The 20,888-nt window shown below is 60.6% G+C and overlaps 1 protein-coding gene across 1 annotated transcript in view; it reads right to left on the bottom strand.

Annotated features, from left to right (window-relative positions):
• Positions 1 to 20,820, bottom strand: part of ATAD2B (ATPase family AAA domain containing 2B) — a 77,698-nt gene extending 56,878 nt beyond the window's left edge. The window contains exons 1-3 of the mRNA XM_044675213.1: positions 20,587 to 20,820; positions 7,835 to 7,986; positions 179 to 228 (exon numbers count right to left, since the gene is read on the bottom strand). Of these exons, the coding sequence (XP_044531148.1) occupies positions 179 to 228; positions 7,835 to 7,986; positions 20,587 to 20,820 (436 nt within the window). The remainder of the gene's footprint in view (positions 1 to 178; positions 229 to 7,834; positions 7,987 to 20,586) is intronic.
• Positions 20,821 to 20,888: the final 68 nt, after the last annotated feature.

The following is a 20,888-nucleotide window of genomic DNA, read 5'->3' on the forward strand; positions in this document are numbered from 1 at the left end:
GTGGACCAAGTCCCTCTGAGGGCTCTCCGGGAGAGTGGAAGGGGCCGAGATTTCCCAAGTCGCCCTCGTTTGAGGTCCGGCCATCCCCAGCCGCCTTCTGTCCCCGCTTGGGCGTTTAGGGAGTGGCCAGGAGGAGGTGGGCACTTAAGCGGTTCCGCGTGGTCCCCAGAATACTCACCTAAGCTGCTATGTCCGTTGGGTAATGTAGCACCGGGCTGAGAAGTTAACCTGGAACACAATTACACGTCATATGCAAACATCATTCGCTCCAAGAAGCACGACGTGCAACAGGGCAGAACAATTTCCACCTAGACCGTCTCTCGTGGCCGGTGCCGTTCTCCCGAGCTAATGAAAGCGGCCTCGCTTCGAGAAGAGCGGCCCAGCGGCCACGAGGCGTTTATCCCACCGGGGCCAAGCTTGAGGACGGCAGGCTCTCCTCTAAGCGGGAAGTCACAGAGCACAAAGGCGGGCAGAGCCTCCGGGAAACCATCCTGGGGGAGTCTGGCATTCTTAATGGGGACCCTCGTTCACCTTCCTAACTCGAATGAGAGAGAAAACCAAGCCCAAAGCTGGGAACAAAGAGCCCTGCCAACCTGGAAAGTCCTCTTTCTTTAAGGGTGCGTTTAAATGCCAATGTGATAGCTGTACCATTCCATCTGGAGAGTTCTGCCCCTATTGTTGTGTCTATGGTCACTGGGCCGGGAAAGCAGGGAAGCATACGGCAGGGCACGGGACGAAGGAGAGGACCAAACTGACAGACACTCTCCGAAGGCTCCACCAGGGAACTTGTTGGGGCCCAAGAGAGTAGCGGCTCCACTCCTCAGGGCCTGCACAGTAACCAAGAAAGTGGCCCAATGTCTAGAGGAACCACAGAGAAGAGAAGAGGAGGCACCCCGAAGGTTTCCTTCCCAAGCTAAGTGATCTCTCAATCCCTTCTCGCTCCCAAATTCTCAGGAGGCATCCAGGGAGGGTTTGGGCCTAGGAGAGCCAGCACCACGCCGCTACTGTTGGCGGTCAGACCACCCGGAGGGACCAGGGGCTTCGTGAACTCCATTCCCCATACGGAAAACCAGGAAAGGCTCCTTCTGGGCATCTGCTCACTCCTGCCACAAGCCAGACCAAGAGAGTTCAGGGACAGACAGATCAAAACGCCCACCCACAGGGGAGGGTACACCAGTGACTCCCACCATGTTTACCCCTGCTGTGTAAGTGCTACGGGAACGTGACTGGCACAAAATGTCGAGCCACGCAGGGAAATGAGTCTCATTGTGTCACATTCATAACCTTAAGCCTAAGCTGGGAACAGCCAGTGTAACCCATTCGAGAAGTTCGCCGGGCCCGGCTTCTCTTTATTAACTTCTCACTATGTCCAAACTCGAATTCACAGTCAAGGACAGCCCTCGAAAGGAGCGAGAGAGAGGCCTGGAAGGCAAGTCCAAGGAGGAGCTCCTGGCTCCCGACCCCATGAACTTTTCTCGTATCCTGGAGAGTTTTCTAAACCCAAAAGACTAGCCTCAGTCGCTTCAAAATCACTTTGTAACTGGAATGTCCATTTTTCATTCATCTAAATGGAAAAGAGACCATTTTAGGCAGCCCTCATTCTCCTTGACCTCTCTGAAGCCTGGGAGTCCTCGACACCTTCCTGCTTCTCCTCCTCCCCCCTCTCTGCCTCCTTGTCTGGATCCTCTTCCAGGTCGTGCCTTCTAACCCTGGATTATTCCTCGGGGTCTGTCCTGGGCCCTCGGCTCTTCTCCCTCTAGACTGCCCACCTCAAGGCTGAGGATTCCCCAGGCTGATATCCTGGCTTGCATCTCCAACTGCCTTCCAGAGATCTTGAGCTGCACACCCAATAGATCTCTTACATCCACTAAGACCACAACAGACCTCTTACTCTTTCCCCCTAAACTCTCCTCCTTTCCCTGTTACTGCCAGGGGCGACACCTTCTCCCCGGCAGCGCTCTAAGCTCACAATCTAGGAGTCATCTGGACACCCTCACTCTCTCTGACCACTCTGTCCCCATCCAATAGGGCGCCAAGGCCTAGAGATCTCACCTCTGCAGCATCTCTCAGATAGGTTCCCTTCTCCACTCTGCCACTGCTTTGACCCTGATTCAGCTCCTCATCACCTCAAGCCTAGATGACTGAAACAGCTGCTGGGGAGGGAGGGGGGAGAGACACTCCAGTCCATCCTCCATTGAGCCAGTGAGTTTTCTAAGTGCCAGTCTCACCCTCATTCAATAAACTACCTACAGTCTCTAGAATTAAAAAAAAAAAATAATCTACAGCTTGGTGTTTAAAGTCCTTCATACCCAAAAGCCCCCTCCTACTTCCTCCCCCTACTCATACTCATCGATCCAGCGCCACAGGCACCCTGGCTGCCCCACAAACAAGAAAATAAGACCCTCTATCTCTCAGCTCTAGGCATCCTCTCTGGTCATCTGTCCCCCCATGTCTGAGCCAGTCTTCCTCCTTCAATATGACTAGTGACCTACCTAGAATCCCACCTTCTCCAGGAAGCCATCACCAACTCCTTTTCATTCCAATGCCTTCCCTCTGTTAATGATTTCCATTTATCCTCTAGAACAGGGGTCGGCAACATACGGCTCTCGAGCCCTATCTGGCTCTTTTGAGGGCCGGATATGGCTCTTTCTGCAGGAGCCATAAAGCCAATTTTTTCCAGGCGCTGTTACAGGAGCGGCACTGTGAGCACTGCACGGCTCTGATGAAATGACATTTAAAAATGTGGCGTTTATGGCTCTCACGGCCAAAAAGGTTGCCAACCCCTGGGCTAGAATGTCGTGTGTGTGTGTGTGTGTGTGTGTGTGTGTGTGTACTGAAAATATCAAAATTCGTTTCTTATTATTTTCTGTACCATTGTATGAATTCTTGTACTACTTTCTGCTGTACAGATTCTATGAGGTAACTGACTTCTTGCTATATTAATTTTATAATCATGTTTTCATCTGCCTAAAGTTGCCTTTCTGTGTCCTTGAGCTGAACTCAGGAATTTAGCTTTTCCTCTGAAATAGCTTGAAATTAGTTGAAAAGAAAGGCTGTTCTTCTCAGCCTGGTGTCCCCTGCGATCTTCCTGGCTATGTCTGTTAAGGCCCAAAGAAAGGCTGTCTGCTCTTGCCTGTCTTTGTATATGGAGTCAGGGGAGTTTGTGTCTCTTCCAATGAGACTGAGCCCCTACAGCAATGAAGAGAAGATGGTTAGCAGGCCCAGGTAGGTGTAACCCCTTCCCTTGGCGTAACCAGTCTTACGTGCCCTCCTCACCCCTGTGATGCTGCCAGCCAGGCCTGGAAGCCATCCCATCATCTTCTCTGCCTTCCTTTATTGTCTTGTACTTCCCCAAAGGCGGAGGAAGGCTAGGAAGTTCAGCTCCTGAGAGACCAGAGACCCCACTGCTGGGTTCCTGCTAGGCTAACTAATAGTGATCGCACTATTAGTTATATTGGACCATCTTCTCTCGGGTTAATTTTCGACCCCAACTATGAAGAGGTAGCCGATGGGCCGGATAGACACTGTTTGCACGTTCCCTCCTCCATTTGACTGTAGGCCCTTTGAGGGCAGGGATGAGCTCTGGCTCCCTTCCATAACCCTGTTAACACTTAGCACAGTGCCCGGAGCACAGAGACATTGGTGATTAAGGGAAGGAAAAGAGGTGTGTGACCTGCTCCGGGTCAGCTCGGACATTACCGGGAAGTTTTCTGCGTACACAGTTCCAAAGAAGCCCCAGTGGAGGAGCACCCAACAGCCAAGTCCATACTCAGGCACTGACTTGCTCTGGGTACTCCGGCTGACTGGCTCCCCAAGGAGGCTAAGCAAGGCCAGAGAGTAGCACTTGTCTTTCCTGGACCTGGACTTCCGTCTTTTTCACATCCACAATGGTAGCTCCTGGCCACTTCTTCCCCCTTTGGTAACTAAATCACCCCGGCTTCTGTCTCTCCAGCCTCAGAAAGGCCTGCCCCCCAGGGCCCTGCATGCCAGCCAAATCCTCCAAGATGGGCAGCTTCGAGGGACCTGAATGGTCCAAGAGCGGATCCACGTATCCTACTATCAGCCTATCACTGCTAATGGAAGAGAAGAGCCAACAGAGTGGGCACGCAGGCCCTACCTACGCTCCCACGTCCAAAAAAGAGCTCTGCTTCTGCTTTGGACTGTGAAACTCTTTCTACAAGGCCTCAGAGAGCCTTGTGAGTCTACCTCTGCAAGGCGAGGCGCCATCACTGCCCAGGCTGACCTCCTAGTACTCATCTGTGGCAATGTTATAGCTCTGCCTCCACCCACCCCCAGGAACTGTGTGGGCACCCCCAGGGCCAGATTAGGAGCCCCCCACGAGGGAGTCACAACAGAAAGGCTGGGACCTTTTCCCTCCCACCAAAAGGAGCCAAGGCCTGACTACTTCTCTACCAATTCTTGGGAAGTTACCACTCAGTTCCAAGAGTGAGCCTAAGAATCAGGTACCTCCTGGGTGGGCCTGAAGCCAAGAGTCGAGTTCAAATCCAGCCTCAATGCTGACTGCCCTGGGACCCTGGGCAAGTCACCGAACCTTTCGGTCTGTTTCCTCCTCTGTAAAATGGGGCTGATGAGAGCCCCTACCTCCCAGGAGGCCTTCTTTACAAAGCTCGCGGTCCAGGGAAAATGCTCCCGTCCCTTCCCCTCTTCTTTCCCCTCTCGGGTAGGAAAGGGAGCTTGCTTCCCGCCTCCGGGACGCCCTGGGGGACGGCCTTCCTACCTTCTGCAGATGCTCAAAGTGGCGGAGGGCTGTTTCTCTCCGAACTAATGAGATCATTAACTTGGGATCATTTGGGGGAATGCATGAATCCCCGGGATTTTGAAATGTCAAGACCCGAATGATGCCAAGCAGAAGTCAGCAGAACCCCCAGGTAGCTCAGTGGGCACGGTGCTGGACTTGGAGGCAAGAGACCCAAGTTCCAATCCCACCCCGAGAGGTAACGGCTTTCTGACTGGTCGAAGAAATCCCTCGTCCTCGGTTTTCTCTCTGGTAAAACGGGGATGCCCTGGTAGCTGTGAGAATCAAACGCCCTAATCTGGTAAGAGCCATAAAAGCCCCACCTGAACGTTCTCTCTTTACTGGTCACCCCATTTTGGTTTCAGGGCCCACAGAGGAAGCAGAGCCAAGACACGGGTAGAGGTCTATTCAATGCTCCTTTCTCGTGAGTCTCCAGCACCGTGATGTAAAGAAGGCCCTCCCCAGCCCAAACCCGAGAAGCTCCCAGGCACCCCGGCTCTCTCCCAGCTGCAATGGAGAGCTGTGGGCCAGCTGCCTCCCATTAAACGACGGAGATCCAGCAAGACACAAGGGACGAGCCTGGAAAGGATCACAAAATTCTCCCCAAGCCCCTGACGCTCCCAGGAGGCCTTCTTTACGTCCAGAAGAGAAAGCCAGTCTGGGAATGGGTCGAGATGGCCAAGAAGGGGCCAGTAACCAAGAGAGGAACCCGGCACACCAGACTGAGGCCGGAGCCAAGCTGCCTGGCCTGGCCTCCATCGATCCGGAGGGCTTCCCCCTCAAATGGGGAAGAAGAGAGAGCATCCAAGGCCGAGAGCCACAGGGAACAAGCCCAGCCTGAGGAGCGGGAGACGAGGCAGGCACTGACGAGAGAGGGCAGCCACGGCTATTAAAATCCAAGTCCTTGGCTGTTTCCTAGAGACACAAGTGCTAGCCACCTTGGGGACAAACAAAGGCAGATACAAGAAGGCAGCTGGGTACAAGGAAGAGAAAAGACATCTGCCAGAACTGCGGCTCCAAGGCAGAGGGCAGGAGCCAGCTGATTTGGCTCGGAAGTCAACCTGGCTGCTGGGTCAGAACTCTGGGCTCTTTCCTCCAAAGCTCATCCCCTGGCCGGGCCCCCCCGCTGTCCCCCGAATCCCCGAGGCTGTCCCGGCCCTGTCCTTTCTCCGTCTGCATGAGTGGCAAAGGGCCTACCCACCGGGGTGCTGTGGAAAGGCTAGCCTTTACCATCCTCGTCTCATCTAACCCTAAACCTGGGCCAGGCCTCACCTGGGCGCGAGTGTGGGCCAGAGATGATCAAAGCAAGGAAAAATGGAGCCAGCCAGTGGCCCAGCAGTGGAATGCAGGGGGGGCCCAGCCAACGCTGAGTCCAAGAGACGCCGTGCCCACGGCCCCTGCATTAACGCTGCTTTCCAGCTCTGGGCACCTGCAAGCAGGGCAGCTACTCCCTGGCGTTGCCAGTGCTGGCTTGGCCCAGCCCAGACCTCATGCCCTCAGGAGCTCCGTGGTTTCCCTCACTCGGGGGTCCCCTCCCTGGGGCCCCTGGGAGCCATTCTGGCCCGCATCAGGCAGCACAGGGGCTTGGATGGAGCTGACGTGCAGGCAGGAACACGCGTGACACAAGACTTCTCAACTCACTCAAGAGCCAGAAGGGGAGTTTGAGTTTGAGGAGGAGAAAGTCACGGAGGGTGCGGATTCGCGCCTTGGAGAAAGGCCTGCTCCTGGGCTCCACCAAGCGAGCCGGAAGGGCCCGAGGCACTGGGGGGGTCTTCGTCTGGGGGAGAGCGGGGCCTCGGCAGCTCGTCTGAGCTGGCTCTTCCCGGCTTTGGGGATCCGTCTATCTCCCCGAAGGAGTGGCGCTCGAGAGCCAGGTGAGCGTGCCGCCGTGTCCTCGGGGCTCCAAGGGTGCCGCGGGCTCCCCCACACCAGTCACCTCCCAGAGGGGGCAGGAAGTGCTCCAGATTGGAATGGTGGGACCTACAGGGCGAGCCGTCCAAGGAAGAAGGCAAACGGAGGAGGACTCACGGGGAACTTCCCACCCAGCTTAGGTTTGTTTTTAAAAAGAAAAGAAAGAGGGAGGCGCCAGGCCAGGTGAGAGCTGCCCGAAGGGGACCACGAGGGGTGCTTCCTTCCAGGAACGGAGCGGAGCAGACGGCTCCAGGGGTCTGGCCCTACTCCAAAAGCCTATGACGGTGATTCGCCCATTTAATGAAGCCCCAGCAGACATCAAACAGCAGCAACGCACTCAAAGGCTGTAATTAGAGGGACCTTCTCAGAGATGAATCTAGAGTGGGAAGCAGAAAAAGCTCCCCAGCTTGGCCGCCCTGGTGAGCCCAATCAGAGAGGGCCCTGCTTGCCCCCTGGTGGCCTGGGCAGAGTCCCGAGTGGGCCACAAAAGTGAAAGAAAGGGATTCTCCAGGTGTGTGCCCAGTCTGGGCATCCTGGCTAAGCACCAGGGAGGAATGGCGCCTGGCTGAGAAGCAGCGCAGAAGGCCTTCCCTTTCTTCCTCCATGTCTGCCATTCCTCCCCTTTAGGACGGCTGGGAAAACCAACGTGGTGGCACTCGAGCTAAAACCGGACACTGCGTGGGATTTTCACCCTCGGTTTTACCTCAAAAACGTCACAGGATCCAGACTTGATTTCTGGACACGGCAAAGTCACAGCACAGTCGGGGGGGCTTCGGAAAGGATCTATTAAAAGCCTCGCCTGCCCTTCTCTCGGGAGACCCACAGCCCAGAGGCTCCCTGTGCCCCCCTCTCCTAGGGGCAGGCGTTAAGAACACCCACATCCCTACATGAAGGTGGGGGGAGCCCGGACCTGAAAGCCCACCTCCCACAGCAATGACATGCGAGAGCCCCGAGCCACGTGGCCACACGACCCAAAGGGTATGGATGATCCCTACAGCCTGGGAACTCTGGGGCCCAAAGACCCTCGGAAGGCCAGGCCTGCTCGCTCTCGTGTCTGCACCGCTGCCTTCTGGGGAGAAGCCCAGGGGGCCGTGGCCCTCGGCAGCCCAACGATGTCCTGACTATGGCCGCTTCCAAAGTGCCGGCGGGCTCGGAGCCTCTGCTCACCTGGACTGGCCAGCTGCAAGGCTCCATTCCTCCCGCTGGCCAGGACTTCGCGGTTTGGGTTTGTCCTTGCAGAGGGCATCGGTGAGCTTCAGTGTGCGCTTAGCCGGCGGAGATATGTGGCCGTCACTCAGGCTGCCATCGGCATCGGCGTTCTGAAAGAAAACCAAAGCAAAGTTACCGAAACCCCCGGCGTGCTCCCCCTCTCGCGGCCAAAGGAAAAGTCCAGCCCTTCCTCCTCACCCGAGTGGCTACGGGGGATGCAGAAGGGGATGGGCTAAGCCTTGGAAGGGAGGGAGGAAGTGGGGAGCAGAAAGAGGGCAAGAACCACTGCTCCGGACAGGAAGGCACGAAGAGAATGTCGGGTCTGTGAGTGCAATGAGGCAAGGGGGAGGGGGCTCAGGCAAGGGAGGCCTGGATTCAAGAAGACCCGAGTTCAGGGGCGGCTAGCTGGCACAAGGCATAAAGTGCCAGGACCTGGATTCAGAAGGGCCTGGGTTCAAATCTGGCCTCAGAACCCTTCCTTGCTGTGTGACCCTGGACAAGTCACGTCACCCATCTACCTCCGCTTACTCATTTATAAAACGAGTCCCACAAGGATCAAATGAGCTTTGAGAACCTTCGAGCACTGTAGAAACACTAGCCACCGCCACGCCGCCATCATCATCATCATCACCACCATCATCATCACTGGTCTGCTTATTAGTCCAGTTACTTCTGAGCCAGAGGGTGGAACGAGGCTAGATGACAAGTGAGGCCCCGCCAGGCTGGTGAAGGCGCCACCTCCTTAGCTAGTTGTCCCACACAGACCCGCCCGTCCCGGCTCCTGGCTGGAGAGTGAGAAATGAAAGGAGGACGGTGGTCCCTCTCCTGATGGCCCCGTGCCGGCCCCCTCGAGGCAGCCCCTCCACGCCAGTGACCGTCTGCTCCAGACTGCAGGGCCCCAGCACTGCCCAACCGTCCCCCCCACGGCCACCGCTCCCAGCGCTGGGAAAAGCAAAGCACCAAAGTGGGAGGCAGCGCAGGGAGCCCCGGAGCGGCCCCCAGCCCGGGAGGGAGGGAACACGTTCGCGAGGGGTCCAAAGGCATTGAGGATGTCCTCGTGGGATGCCGGTGCCGGTGGGAGCTCGTCAGCACGTTGTGCCCCTGCAGAGCCCGATGCTCGTCGCTGGCCGCGCCATCACTAAAGGTTCTAGAGGAGTTCTTCGGACATTCTGAAGGAGCGAAAAACAAAAGATTCTCCAGATCTCACCGCTGTGGCTCTACATTCGGAAGGCCCGATCCAGTTCCAGGGGCGGCAATAATGGAAGCTGAGAGCTGAATTCTCTCACACTGCCTCAGTGGAGGGAGCAGAGACCTGGGCAGAACAGGGCCTCCGAGAGCGCTCTTCTTTTTCATCACATCGGCTACAGCTAGTCAGCCTGTGGGAGCCTTTTCGTTTCATTCTGGATTTTTACCACTCGGCTCACTTCCCATCTAATCTGTAGGGCCTCTTCGGGCTCCTTTTCAGGCTCTTTTTTCTTTTTCTTTTTGGGGGCTGTTCTAGCTCTTTCAGTGAATATCCAGTTTATTTTTTTGCCCACTTTGTTCCAGGATGTTTGCGTCGAGACAAACAATTGCCAAAGACCCACGCGATGACCTGACACGATTCCAGATCCCTGAGAGCGGGAACGGCGACGAAGACGGGTTCTGGACACGGCTGCCCGGCCCAGACATGTTTGTGACAGGCTTCGTTCTGCTTTTGGCGCCTGTTGTTTCCAGTAGAGGGCAAGAGAGAGAAAAAGCAGACCTGAAAAGAAAAGCCAACTGACTTTGGGAAGGAACGTTTTCCAACGAGGACGAGGACGCCGAGGGGCCTCCCAGCTCCTCTTCGTTTCTTTGCACGCGGGGCCTATTTCCATGGCTGCCGTCATCCTCCCGTTCAGGGCTGTTTTCATTCGCGCTGCCTGAATGACCGAGGGAGGCCCTCTTTCTCGTCCTCCTTCTTCCTGTATTTCGGTGAAGCCGCAGAAAAGGCCTTTGACAAAGAACATCATTGATTGATGCTAAAAACCCTCCAAAGCAGACCCAGAGCAGGGAGACACTAAAGCATTCCCAAGAAATGGGTGCCCTGGGCCGTGCCGCTGCCCCCATTACACTTACTCTGGCGCTAGAGTAACACCTAAAGGCACAGACGTGGGCAATGAAGAGAAAAGCCTGGGCACTGGCCACGACGATCGATGCCTTCAGCAGAGTCACAGGCTACGAAATGAACCCTAACCCCAAATGGATTTCTGCAGAACCCCAACCAAATGGAGGAGGCACGACTAGGAAGAGAAATCCCACGACAGAGCCTCAACCTACCAACATTCACCAGAAAACTTGTCTAGACTCGATCCCAAAGTGCTCCTTCAAGAATAACGAGGAGCCGTCAGTGCTCATGACCAGGTCGTGTCTACACTAAACGTGGCACCGCTTTACTCGTCAATGCTCTAGCGAGCCAGTTGCCCAGGGGATGCTTTCTAGAACTTGAGGAGAAAATAAATTAATCTGCAAACCCCCAGAGAGGGAAATGATCAAACGTATCGGGGAAGAGGCGGGGACACAGCAGACAGAAAAGGGGAAAGAGGCAGCCCGACAGAAGAGATGAAAGAAGTCGGCGTCCCGGCGTTCAGAAAACCAAGACCTCCCTCTCAGATAAAAATGGCCGGGAAAACTGGAAAGCAATCTGGCAGCAACTTCATGGCCTGCTCTAAGCGGACGCTCACTCTGAAGAAATTTTTCTTCCCAAAGAAATGAGGTTTCGGGGCATCTCAAGACAAAGCCGACAGCCTCCGGGTTCCAGCTCTTGGGGAAAAACCAGCCAATGCTAGCCCTTCCTCCTCCCATCTGGGGGTCAGAAGCCCCCCACAGATTCCTATCTTCATTCTCCTGCCTGCTCCGAGGGCCCCCCTCAGCTCCTAAGGCCATCTCAGCCTGCACTGCCCCTTGTCCTGCCAGCTCTGCAGAGACTTTCTGGCCTTCCAAACTGGGCCCCAGGGCTGGGGGAAGGGGGTCCCCTTATTCCCAAAGGCCTTTGGGATGATCTCTTCTCTTCTCCTTGGCACAGTTGCCATCACAGAGCAAAGACTGTGACTCGGCAACGCTCCCTCGTTCACTGGAGCACCAACTGCCCCGCTGAACCCAACAACCCCACTAGGGGACGGACCTCGAGCCATCCAACCAAAAGCTGCCTAAAGCGCCCGCAATCGGGACGCCCAGGCTAGCTGGCAGCCCGGGTCTCTGGCTCACCCTCAGCAGGCCCCTTTGCTGCCATCATCCCGGGCCCAAAGCCCAAGGGCACGGAGCCCCAAAGCTGCTGGGGCCCTGCGGGGGAAGCTGATTTCGGTGGGAATTCACTGCTGAAATCGCGATCGCCCGTGAAGGCGCGCGGCCTTCGTGTTTTCACCAACTAAACGCTGGCACGTCCCTGCCCAGGAACGTGGAAGGCTTCAAAACAGGTTGGAGCAGTCAGACGGAGCGAGCTACTGCCAAGGCCTTCGGGCACCTGCCCCTCCGGCCCACCCTCCACACCCATTCCCGGGCCCACCCTCCCGTCTCTGGCACGAACCCGAAGCTCCCCAAAGCCCTCCACGAGCCGGCCCCAACCTAGCTCGTAGCTTCGCTGGGCAGCCGGGCAGCCCAAATGGCCACCCTGCTCTTGGCCCGCTGCCCACGAGTGACAAAGCTGCCGAGGTTGGGGGCGACGGATGGAGCCTCTGGGCCCCCCCAGAAGGGCAGCGTGTCAGAAGGAAGGCGGAAAGAACTGTACTCGGCAACGTCTGTGAAGCAGGATGGTTTGGGGGGGCCGCGGGAAACGGGCCCCCTTTCCTAAGGCTCAGGCCTGACTGTGCCGGGGGGAGATAAGTGGATCACCGCCTCGTCCCTGGCTGGCCCCTCGGATCTCCCATCTGCTCCCCCTAATCTCTGGCCTTGGAAATCCCCAGCCCACGTGGGCGGACAAGAAGAGCCGGCAGCCAGGCCAGGCCACTGGGGCAGCTGGATGATCCGGCCCACAGATGGCCATCAGCCCCCGCCTCAAGCTGTCCAGAGGAGGGAGGCCGCCCGCCCGCTCTCGGGTGCCCAGACGCTTCTCCAGGACCAACGTCCCCACCTCCAGCCCCTTCCCTAGCTTGGACACCTTCCTCTGGCCTCTCCCAGCGGAGGTCCGAGGGCAGGGTCTCGCCCTGGTTCCTGCCAGTCTGGTCCCTCTTAACTTAGCTCAAGCTTCGAGTCTGGGGGCGCCACCCCCTGCTGCCAACCCATTTGGGCCTTACGGGCCCCTCAGCTCCCAGACCTTTTCAGCACTACCCAGATGACTCGTACCCAAAGTCAAGATTTCTCAGGCAGGCATCAGGCCTGGAGTCAGAAAGACCCGAGTTCAAATTCAGCCTCGGACAACTACCTGTGTGAGCCTGGACAGCTTGCTTGGCCCGGTTTGCCTCCTCGCCTCTGAGACAAGCTGCAGAAGGAAATGGCCCACCTCTCCGCTATCTGCCAAGAACAAGCCCCCAACGGGGCCCCGAGGAGACAGGCGCAACCGAAATGACGGAAGGACAAAACGAGACTTGGCGCCGACTCTCCTGAAGTCCATTCTATTGGTCCGGTCGGTCCCTCGCCAGGCCAGCCCTCCCTCCACAGGGACGCCCCGCCACACCCCTCTCGCTCTCCTCTTTTCCTTTCTTTTGCCTTTTAAACACACTGACTGGCCCGGGGGTGGCTCCGGCCGGAGGGTCCCACTGCCCATCCACTCCGCCCTCTGCTAGGAAGGCCAAAATCTTGGCTAAAATCAGGCTCGACTCCGTCCTCGGCCTTCTCTCGCCAGCTAGTTGGGCGTCCTGTCCACGAGGGAACGGGGCGAGCCCGTGGTCATCCCCGTTTGCCTTGCAAGCTGTTGGCCAATCGCCTGCCACGATGCGTTCTCCAGTTCTGCCCGATGTCCGGCTCGAGCTCCCTGGTCCAGCCCCCTCCTAGCCATTTCCTTGCCTCTTCGGAACCCTCCACCGTTCGCCCTTCTGCCATGTTCCGCACCTGACGGGGCCTCGGCCCTCGCCTCTGCCAGTTCTCCTGGAGCCCAGACTTGTAGCTGAGCCGAGCCAGGGGGCTCCCTCCTCTCGGGCTCGTCATTTCTGTCTCCCTTTCGAGGCGGCGCGAGCCCCAGCCTGGCCCCGGAGCCCTTCCCACCCTCGCCCCAACCGTCCTGCTCCGCCGAGTTCCAGCCGGGCCAGTCGAAGAGTTCTTGTTTCTCGTCCTCTTCCTCCCACCTCCAAGCCTTGGTCCCGACTTGTCTCCCAGGCGGGAAGGCCAGCACCTCCCCTCTGCCTCAGCCTCCTCCGCTCCCTCCTTTGCTTCAGGCTCAGCTCGAGCCCCCCCTTCCTATACCGGGCGCCCCCGCCAAAGCCGCTGCAGGGCAGCGAAGCGTCTTCCTTCAAGCCCTGTCTGTGAAAGCCGGCCTCGCGGCCTTGTCCCGAGACAGGCCAGGCCTGGGACGCCGAGCGCCGGGTGGCATGAAGCTGAGGGGGCACCAGGAGCAAACCCCCCCCTTCCCTTCCGCCTCCCCCACGAGCACGACGACGGCACGTGTGCGAGCAGAGAGAGCCGCGCCAGGGAGCCAAAAGCGGCCTCTGCGAGCATCTCCGAAGCGCCCGCGAGGCGCCCGCCGCTGCGCCAAGTAGGGTCAGCGTCACCGCCGGAGGCAGAGGACGGGCCCTGCTAGAAAGGAGGCCCGGGGGGAGGGCGGGGGACGAAGGCTGCCGACTTCGGGCTTTCTGCCTGTCTGGGAGCCTCGAAGGAGCTCCAAACGAGGGTGAGAAGGCGGCCGTCCGACTCCGGAGACGGAGGGAGTGGGGGGGGGGGGCGTCTGGGCCGAACCTCCCGAGCGCAGAAGGGAAAGAAGGCAGGCCAGAGAGGGCAGCCGCGGGAGCAGAAGCCCGGCACGGAGGCTGCCTCCCTCCACGAAATGCAAGAATGGAAAACCAAATCAGTCCTCACGGGCAGGGGCGCCCGCCTCGAACCCAAGACGAGTCCATCCACGAACACAAGCCCGAATTGGGCACCAGCTTGTTTGCCTGCTCCCTGCCCAAGCGCAGGAGGCACGAGGTGGCCTCCCAGGGCCCCAGGCCAGAGGCAGGAGGGAGAAGCTCCTTTCCCCAGAGCGGAGGAGGGTCTCCAGCAGCAGCCTCAGACGGGGCCCAGGAAGCGTTCTGGGGTCTCCAGTCGCACCCTCCCACATGAGAATCACACTGCGCGGTGGCCCCAGGGCAGGCCACGGGGTCGGGGGACACGAAGGGGCGTTTTTAGGACAATCGAGAGTTCGGAATCCCGGGAAGACACAGCGGGGGACGGAGCAGAAAAAGCGAAAGCCAAGCCGTGGCTCCCACCTCCCTCCCCACAGCCCGAGCTCTGCTCTCTCGCGCCGGGAGCTCCCACAGACCCATTTTTCCAGTTTGCCCACACTGGAGGGGGTCCCGCCCACAGCAAGGAAATGGTTCTGGCCTCCTCCCTCGGCACCGTCCCAGCAGGTTCTGCCTGACTCTGCTGAGAAAGGGGCACCGACCGGCCGGCCCCCAGCCCCCCGCACGCTCTCCCCACTTCCTCCCTCCGGCCCTCCCCGCCTCGCGAGGCCCCCATCGGCCTCTGGGCTCCCTCCTGACCTCGGTGTCTTCTCCCCGGGCCGGCCGAGCCCCGGGAGCTCCTCACTCATTTCTCAAGCCTCCTCCATCCGCGCCGGCTCCTCCGCCTCCTGGGCCTTCTCGGCCCACGCGCTGGATGTGGCTGGCTGCCCACGCTGCCCCCCCCCCCCCCATGGTTTCTGTGAAACTGGTTCTCGCCCTTCCTGCCATGCAGGTTGCTCGTCCCGGGCTCGGGCCGTGGGTGTTTCTCAGGGCCCTGCCTCGGGCCTTCTCCCTCTCAGCCCTCTCCCGGTGACTCATCCCCAGCCCCACGGCCGAGGCGCTCCCAGGGGCATCGTCCCCTCTGCAAAGCCGGCCCCCTCGGTCCCCCGACGGCACCCTCCGTCTGCTCTTCATCCGTCCGGCTCGTCGCCTCCAAAGGTCCCTTCAAAGTCCGAGGCGTCTCCGGCCTCTTCTCACCCTCCACGGCCCAGCCGAGGCCCCCCGCACCTGCTCCTCTCCCCATTCAAACACGCACTCGGTCACCAGAAGAGTCGGGACGCCCAGAAACCTTTGGACCGAGTCCGTTTCTGCCGGCAACACCCGAGGAAGCCAAGGAGCGAAGGGCTCTCCTCGGACCGGGAGCCGCCGGCCGGGAGGCCTTTCCGGGACGATTCCGCCCTCACCCGACTGTCTGACACAGGGCCGCGGGCCCAGCTACAGCAATAAGACCAGAGAAGACGCCCAAAGTAGAAACAGAGGCAAAGAGGAAGCGGCGACAAAACACCGCGACGGGAGAAGCCGGGAGCCACGGAAAGCCCAACTTCAGGAAGGGAGTCAATCCACAAAGACCAGCAAAAAGGTCCAGAAAAGAAATCCCGTGCACTGAAGCCTGGAGTTATCTGTCTATCAAGATACGCCAAGGGGGGCAGCTGGGGGCTCAGTGGATGGAGAGTCAAGCCTAGAGACGGGAGGTCCTGGGTTCAAATCTGGTCTCAGCCACTTCCCAGCTGGGTGACCCTGGGCAAGTCACTTGACCCCCATGGCCCACCCTTACCACTCTTCCACCCAGGAGCCAATGCACAGGATTGACTCCAGGACGGAAGGTGGGGGCTTACTAAAAAAGGCAGACCAAGAGACGCCGTGAATACAGGCCAAGTTCTCTGCTTGCTCCCAGCTCGCTAACAGATTTTCAGACTGCGCGTATCTGTCCCGAGGGCTCGGCTTGGTCTTTTCCAGGGGGAGGGGGAGCTGCAGGTTCAGATACAGGCCGATTCTCGGAGCAGTCCGGGGGCCGGAGACGCGGAGCCTAACTCGGCAGGGCGACTGCTGCCCCCCTCCAGAGATCCAGAAGATGCGCCAGGCTGCCTGCTGAGGGGGAATGCGGGCGGCGAGGCCTCCGGGCGCTCTAGGCGGCGGCGTCCCAGGCGGGAACGCAGCGCTCTGGGAGACCTTCCAAAGAGGAGGAAGCGGGCCCAGCGGCCCCGGCCTCGCTGAGACGCTGACGGCCTCCTGCGCACGCTCGTGGCCATCCCCAAGGACTCACCAACAACGGAAAGACATGGGGAGGGTCTAAGCGGGGCGCAGCACAGGAGGGGGCCACAAGAAGGAGGACGAAGGCCCCAGAGCGGAGGCAGGTCCTCTGCGCGACGTCCCCTGAGATACGGCTATGGGCGAGGTCGGCGCTCCATCAAAGCCCCCTTCTGTGCCCCCAATTTCCCCCCGAAGGCCCCTTTGCTTCTCTGCGAGTAGCGGGAGAACAAGATCGTGGGCTGTGGCGAGTCCCAGAAGGCTCAGGGCCTTCCCCACATCGCAGAACCGCCAAAGCGGATTCGCCGATGGACATCTTGGCTCCTCCTCCAAGTGACGGGTGAAGGCCGGGGCTGGCGCTCCGTCCTCTCCGGAATGCCTGTCCGGCCCCCCACGAAAGGCGGCCTCGAAGCCGTCCCAAGAGCTCACGCGCGGCCCGCTTTCACGCCGCCTCGCTGGGCTTCCTCATTTCCTCCCGGGCGAGTCAGACAACCCGGGAAGCAGGTCTCGCGGGGCGCCACCGCTCAGACCTGCCCCTCCCTCCCAGAGGCCAGCGGATGGGGAGGCAAGCTGAGAGCTGTAGCGGCGGTGCGGGAGGGGCTGCCTCCCTGGACGGGCGGGGACCCGAGTGAAGCCCAAAGGGGTGAAGGAGCGCCCCAGGGCCACGCAGAGAGCTAAAGCCGAGTCCACGTGTATGTGCTGCCAGGGACAGAGCGGACGCCCCCCGCCGCCCACCCAAAACTGACTCAAAGAACTCGGCTCCGACCTCCATGCCAAGCCCCCGAGACAATTCTCAGCCGGGATCGCCGGGCCTCCGCCGGCCCTCACGCAGAAACTCCAAAGCGTCCTCCAAGGCCCATTAGAAGACGGCAAAACTGAGGGAGGACGTCGCTGCCAAGCCGGCCCCCGGGAGCTCCCCGGCAGCGGCCTTGGACGCTCCCTGGAGGCTGCTCCTCCCGCGGCTTCCCCCCCTGCTCTCCGGAGGTGGAAAAAGCAGGCAGGGGAGGCCGCTGGCTCTCTGGGACCTGTGAACACACACACAAGCGGGGTGTCGGGAGGAACAAAACGGCCGGCTTTGGCGAGGCCCCGCCCGACCACTCGGCGTCGGCCTAGGAGACGCGCCCAGACGAGAGCCCGCTGCGCTCGGGGCTGGTGATCTGGCAGCACCAACTGCCTCTTCCAGGCAGGGCACGATCATTCGAGATGGCTGGGAAGAAGAAGCCGCACGCCAGCCCCGGGATGACGGACCGTGACGAAGGCCGTCTGGGATGGAGCCTCGCTTTGAAGGCCAAGGACAAGAGGGTTCCTCTGGGGGGGTTCCAGTCTGCGGAGGAGATGCTGCTGTCTGCAGAACCCCCCGAAAGACTCTGTGAGCCCCGAGGAGCTCTAACTGCACAGGAAGGCCCAGCTGGATCCAGCCAATGGAACTCCGAGGGCTCCGGCAGGGAGCGGCCACCTCCGGGACCGCCATCTGTTCCACGCCGACCCCGTGCCGAGGTCGGTGATGAGGCGGGTGCCCCACGGGCCGGCCGGCCGCCTCCGGGCAGCGCTCTACGGTGAGCCTCGAGGGGATGCCCACGTCCACGTTCCACGGCTCTCCGGGTCCTTTCTGCGTCACAAATGGAGTCCCGAAAGTCTGTTTAAGCAGCTGCTTCCTGAACCCCCGAGAAAGCACAAACGCGGGAAACTGGTGCATTCCCAGCTCTCGGGCCAGCCCTCCCGATTTTTCCCATCAAGATCAAAGAAATGGCCCAAACAGGCATCCCGAGGCTGTCTGCAGACACAGCCCGTGGCAAGGAGGCCCGAGCCGGCAGGCCCAGCCCAGCCCCAGCCCAGCCCGGGGTCCAGTCCCTCCTGGCTCTTCAGCACAAAGGAGAGCTCCAAGCTAAGCTGGGAAAAGCACGGGGAGGCCCTTGGCTGCCGCTGCCTGGCAGAAACCTGGGGTGCCCTCGAAGGACCAAAGCCCAGAGAAGGGCTCGTGGAAGGACTCGAGGTGGTCAGATGTCGGGGAATGCGGAGGCTGGAAAAGCAGCACTTGGCCACGGGGAGCCCAGAATTCAAATCCAGCCTCGGAGAAAGCCCGTCTGTTTCCTCTACTTTGACACGGGACGAAAATATCGCCTGTCCCAGGCCGCCACGAGGAGCAAAGGAGACGCCCTCGAGGAGCTTCTTCTTAAAGGGTCCTAGAACGGGGCTAGAGAAGCGCCGAGCCGAGGAAGCGGCCCATCCTGGGGGATCCCCTCCTCCCCCCCGCCGGCGCTGTGCTCCCTTTTCTAAAAAGACCGAAATAAAGCAGAGCGTGCCCACTCGGGCCCTTGCGAAGGCTACGGATGTGAACTGATGGGCGATGAGGCCAGAGATCTCTCCTCCTGCCACTCGGTCCCGGCCCGGCTCTCTTCCTCCACCTGGATCTCCTGAGAAGGTGCCCTTGACCTGCTCGAGGGCTCACCTTCGACCCTGCCTCCTACAACCAGCCCCTCTCAAAAAGAATTTCCCTTTAAAAAAAAAAAGTCCTCCCCTTCCCTCTTAGAATCAGGGCTGTGGGTCGGTGCCAAGGCAGAAGAGAAGGAAGGCCCAGGCCCTGGGGTGAGTGATCTACCCAGGGTCACACAGCTGCAAAGAGACTGAGACCACATTAGAACCCAGGACCTCCCCTATCTAGGCCTGCTCTCCATCCACGGAGCTGCGGAGCTGCCTCTCAAAGAGAATTTCAGCCTCTCCCAGCCTCCAGGCTCCCTGGAGGGCACCAGCTGCCTTCTCGGGCCCCTGCCACGTCCAAGGGGCCGTTCTCCATGGGCGCCCTCCGTGCCGTTCTCCGTTCCTCCTCCGGGGCTCCCCTGGACCCGATCGTGTCGGTCTCTGGGCGGGAGGTTCTCGGCTCGTCGGTTTGGCCTTCGCTCTCGTGGCCTTTCAGACTCTCCGACTGAGCGGCCCACAGGCAGTCCTTGTCTTCGCCCCCCACGTGTCCCCCTCGACTCCTCTCGCCGCCCCGACCAAAGCCTGGCGATCTCCCCTTGGATGCCCCCTCCTGCACCTCGTGCCAGGACGAGAGCCGTCGGCGCCGAGAGGGCCGTCCTCTGACCGGCGGTCAGAGAACAGGTCTGAGCGTGTCTCGCACACACGTCCACCCTGACCCCCAGGGCTCGGTAAACTCCTGACTCGCTGCCCCCTCCAGAAGCCCACAGGAGTCCTCGGGGCGGCCCTTGGAGCCTCCCCTAACCGCCCCCAAGCAGTCTCCCACCACACTCTGCTCCTCCGTCGTCTCGGCCTCCTGGCTTCGGCCCCCGGACCGGGCATCGTTCCCGATTTATTCTGTCTGCGGCCTCTCCTGGCCTCCCCCTCCTCGCGCCCCGCTCGCTCTCCGAACCCCAAAGCCCCCCGGCCGGCCAGCTGTCCCCTTTGGCCCAGCTCCACCTCGCCAAGGGACGAAGACAGAAGAAAACTCTTCAGGCCGTCCCGGGAGAAGCAGAATGTGAGGGGAGCCAATGGCAGGAGAAGGCTGCGATGGAGGCTGCGGACGGCCTGCCGGGCAGAGCCGCCGGACAGACGCTGCTTTAGAAAAACCGTCCCAGCGACCTTCCTGTCCTTGACTCTGGGGAAGGCCGAGTGACCCCTGCCGCGGCCCCCGACTCCCAGGGCTCCCCCCGGAGAGAGCCGGGGGCGGCACCTTCTGCCCCGGGCCTGCTGCTGCGTGGATGGGGAAATTGAAAAGCAGCACCCCAACCTGCCTCCCACCGCGAGGCCCCCCGATCCCCTCCCTGCCGCTCTCCGGCCCTCCTCCTCCTCGAACCCCATCTGTAGTTACTGGGGGGAGGGGGGACACCAGCACCCTCCCCTCCCCTCCTCTGTCTGTCTGTCTGTTCCTCCCTCCCTTCCTGCTACTTGTCCAACCCAGGACGGCCCGATGGGTCCCTCTCCAGCCCCCAGCCATGCTGGAACGGTGGAAGCGGCAGGGCGGCTCGGGCCGGGCACACTGACCCACTCAAGCTCCCTGTGGAGGCCGAGGAAGCCCGTGAGGGGAGAAAAGACCCCCCTGCAGCCGCTCTGCCAGTGGCCAGGCACCCGGGTCTCTGGACTGAAGGCAGCCTCGCACCCAGAACCCGACATGGCCAGCAGGGAGGGCAGAGAGGGCAGACGGCCAGACAGGCTGAGGGACGGATAGACAGCCTGCCAAAGGCCCAATAAGAGACTCCATATCCGGCTCCTGGTCCCCCTGCCCCGCCCCCAGCAGCGCAGCCTCCACTTGCCTCAGTTTCCCCAAGCCCAGGGCTTCAGTGGGGGAGGCTGAAGGTGATCCCCAGGGCTTCCAGGGGTGGTGACCAGCAGGAGAGAGGGAAGAGGACCCTGCGGGCCCAGCGTGACCCCTGAGCTGCAGGAGCGAGGTTCCCCCACAGCATCCTCCGACCCCACCAGAGCGGGCCGGATTCGAATCCTCCCGTGGTAACTGGGTCTGGAAGGCCCTTCGTCCTCCTCCTCCAGATTCTCAGCCCCACCCACTGGGCTTTCCAGGGGAGATAGTGACTGGGGCAGAGTCTCGCGGCCCTCCCCCGCCTCAGCACCCCCGTTGTTTCCTTCCGTACGACGGGCCCCTCTTACCCGGGAGTCGTCCAGGTCCCCTCCGGCTCCGGCTCCCGCCGCCGCCCCCGGGCCTGCCTTGGCCCCTGCCGCGCGGCTCTTGGAGGAGCGCGTGCGGGACGAGATAAAGTGCCCGCCTCCGGGCCCAGCTGCAGCGCCGGCACCCCCGCCGGGCGCTCCGACGCCCCCGCCCCCGCCAGGCCCGGCCGCCTTCCCGCCCAGGAGGCGCAGCGCACTCTTCCGGGTGTTCACCATGGCCGCCCCGGCGCGGCCCGGCCCAGCTCGCCTCGCTCTCGGCCCGCGGGCGCTAGGCAGCGGCAGCG

This window comes from Gracilinanus agilis, chromosome 1 (assembly GCF_016433145.1).
Source record: "Gracilinanus agilis isolate LMUSP501 chromosome 1, AgileGrace, whole genome shotgun sequence".
Lineage (NCBI taxonomy): Eukaryota > Metazoa > Chordata > Mammalia > Didelphimorphia > Didelphidae > Gracilinanus > Gracilinanus agilis.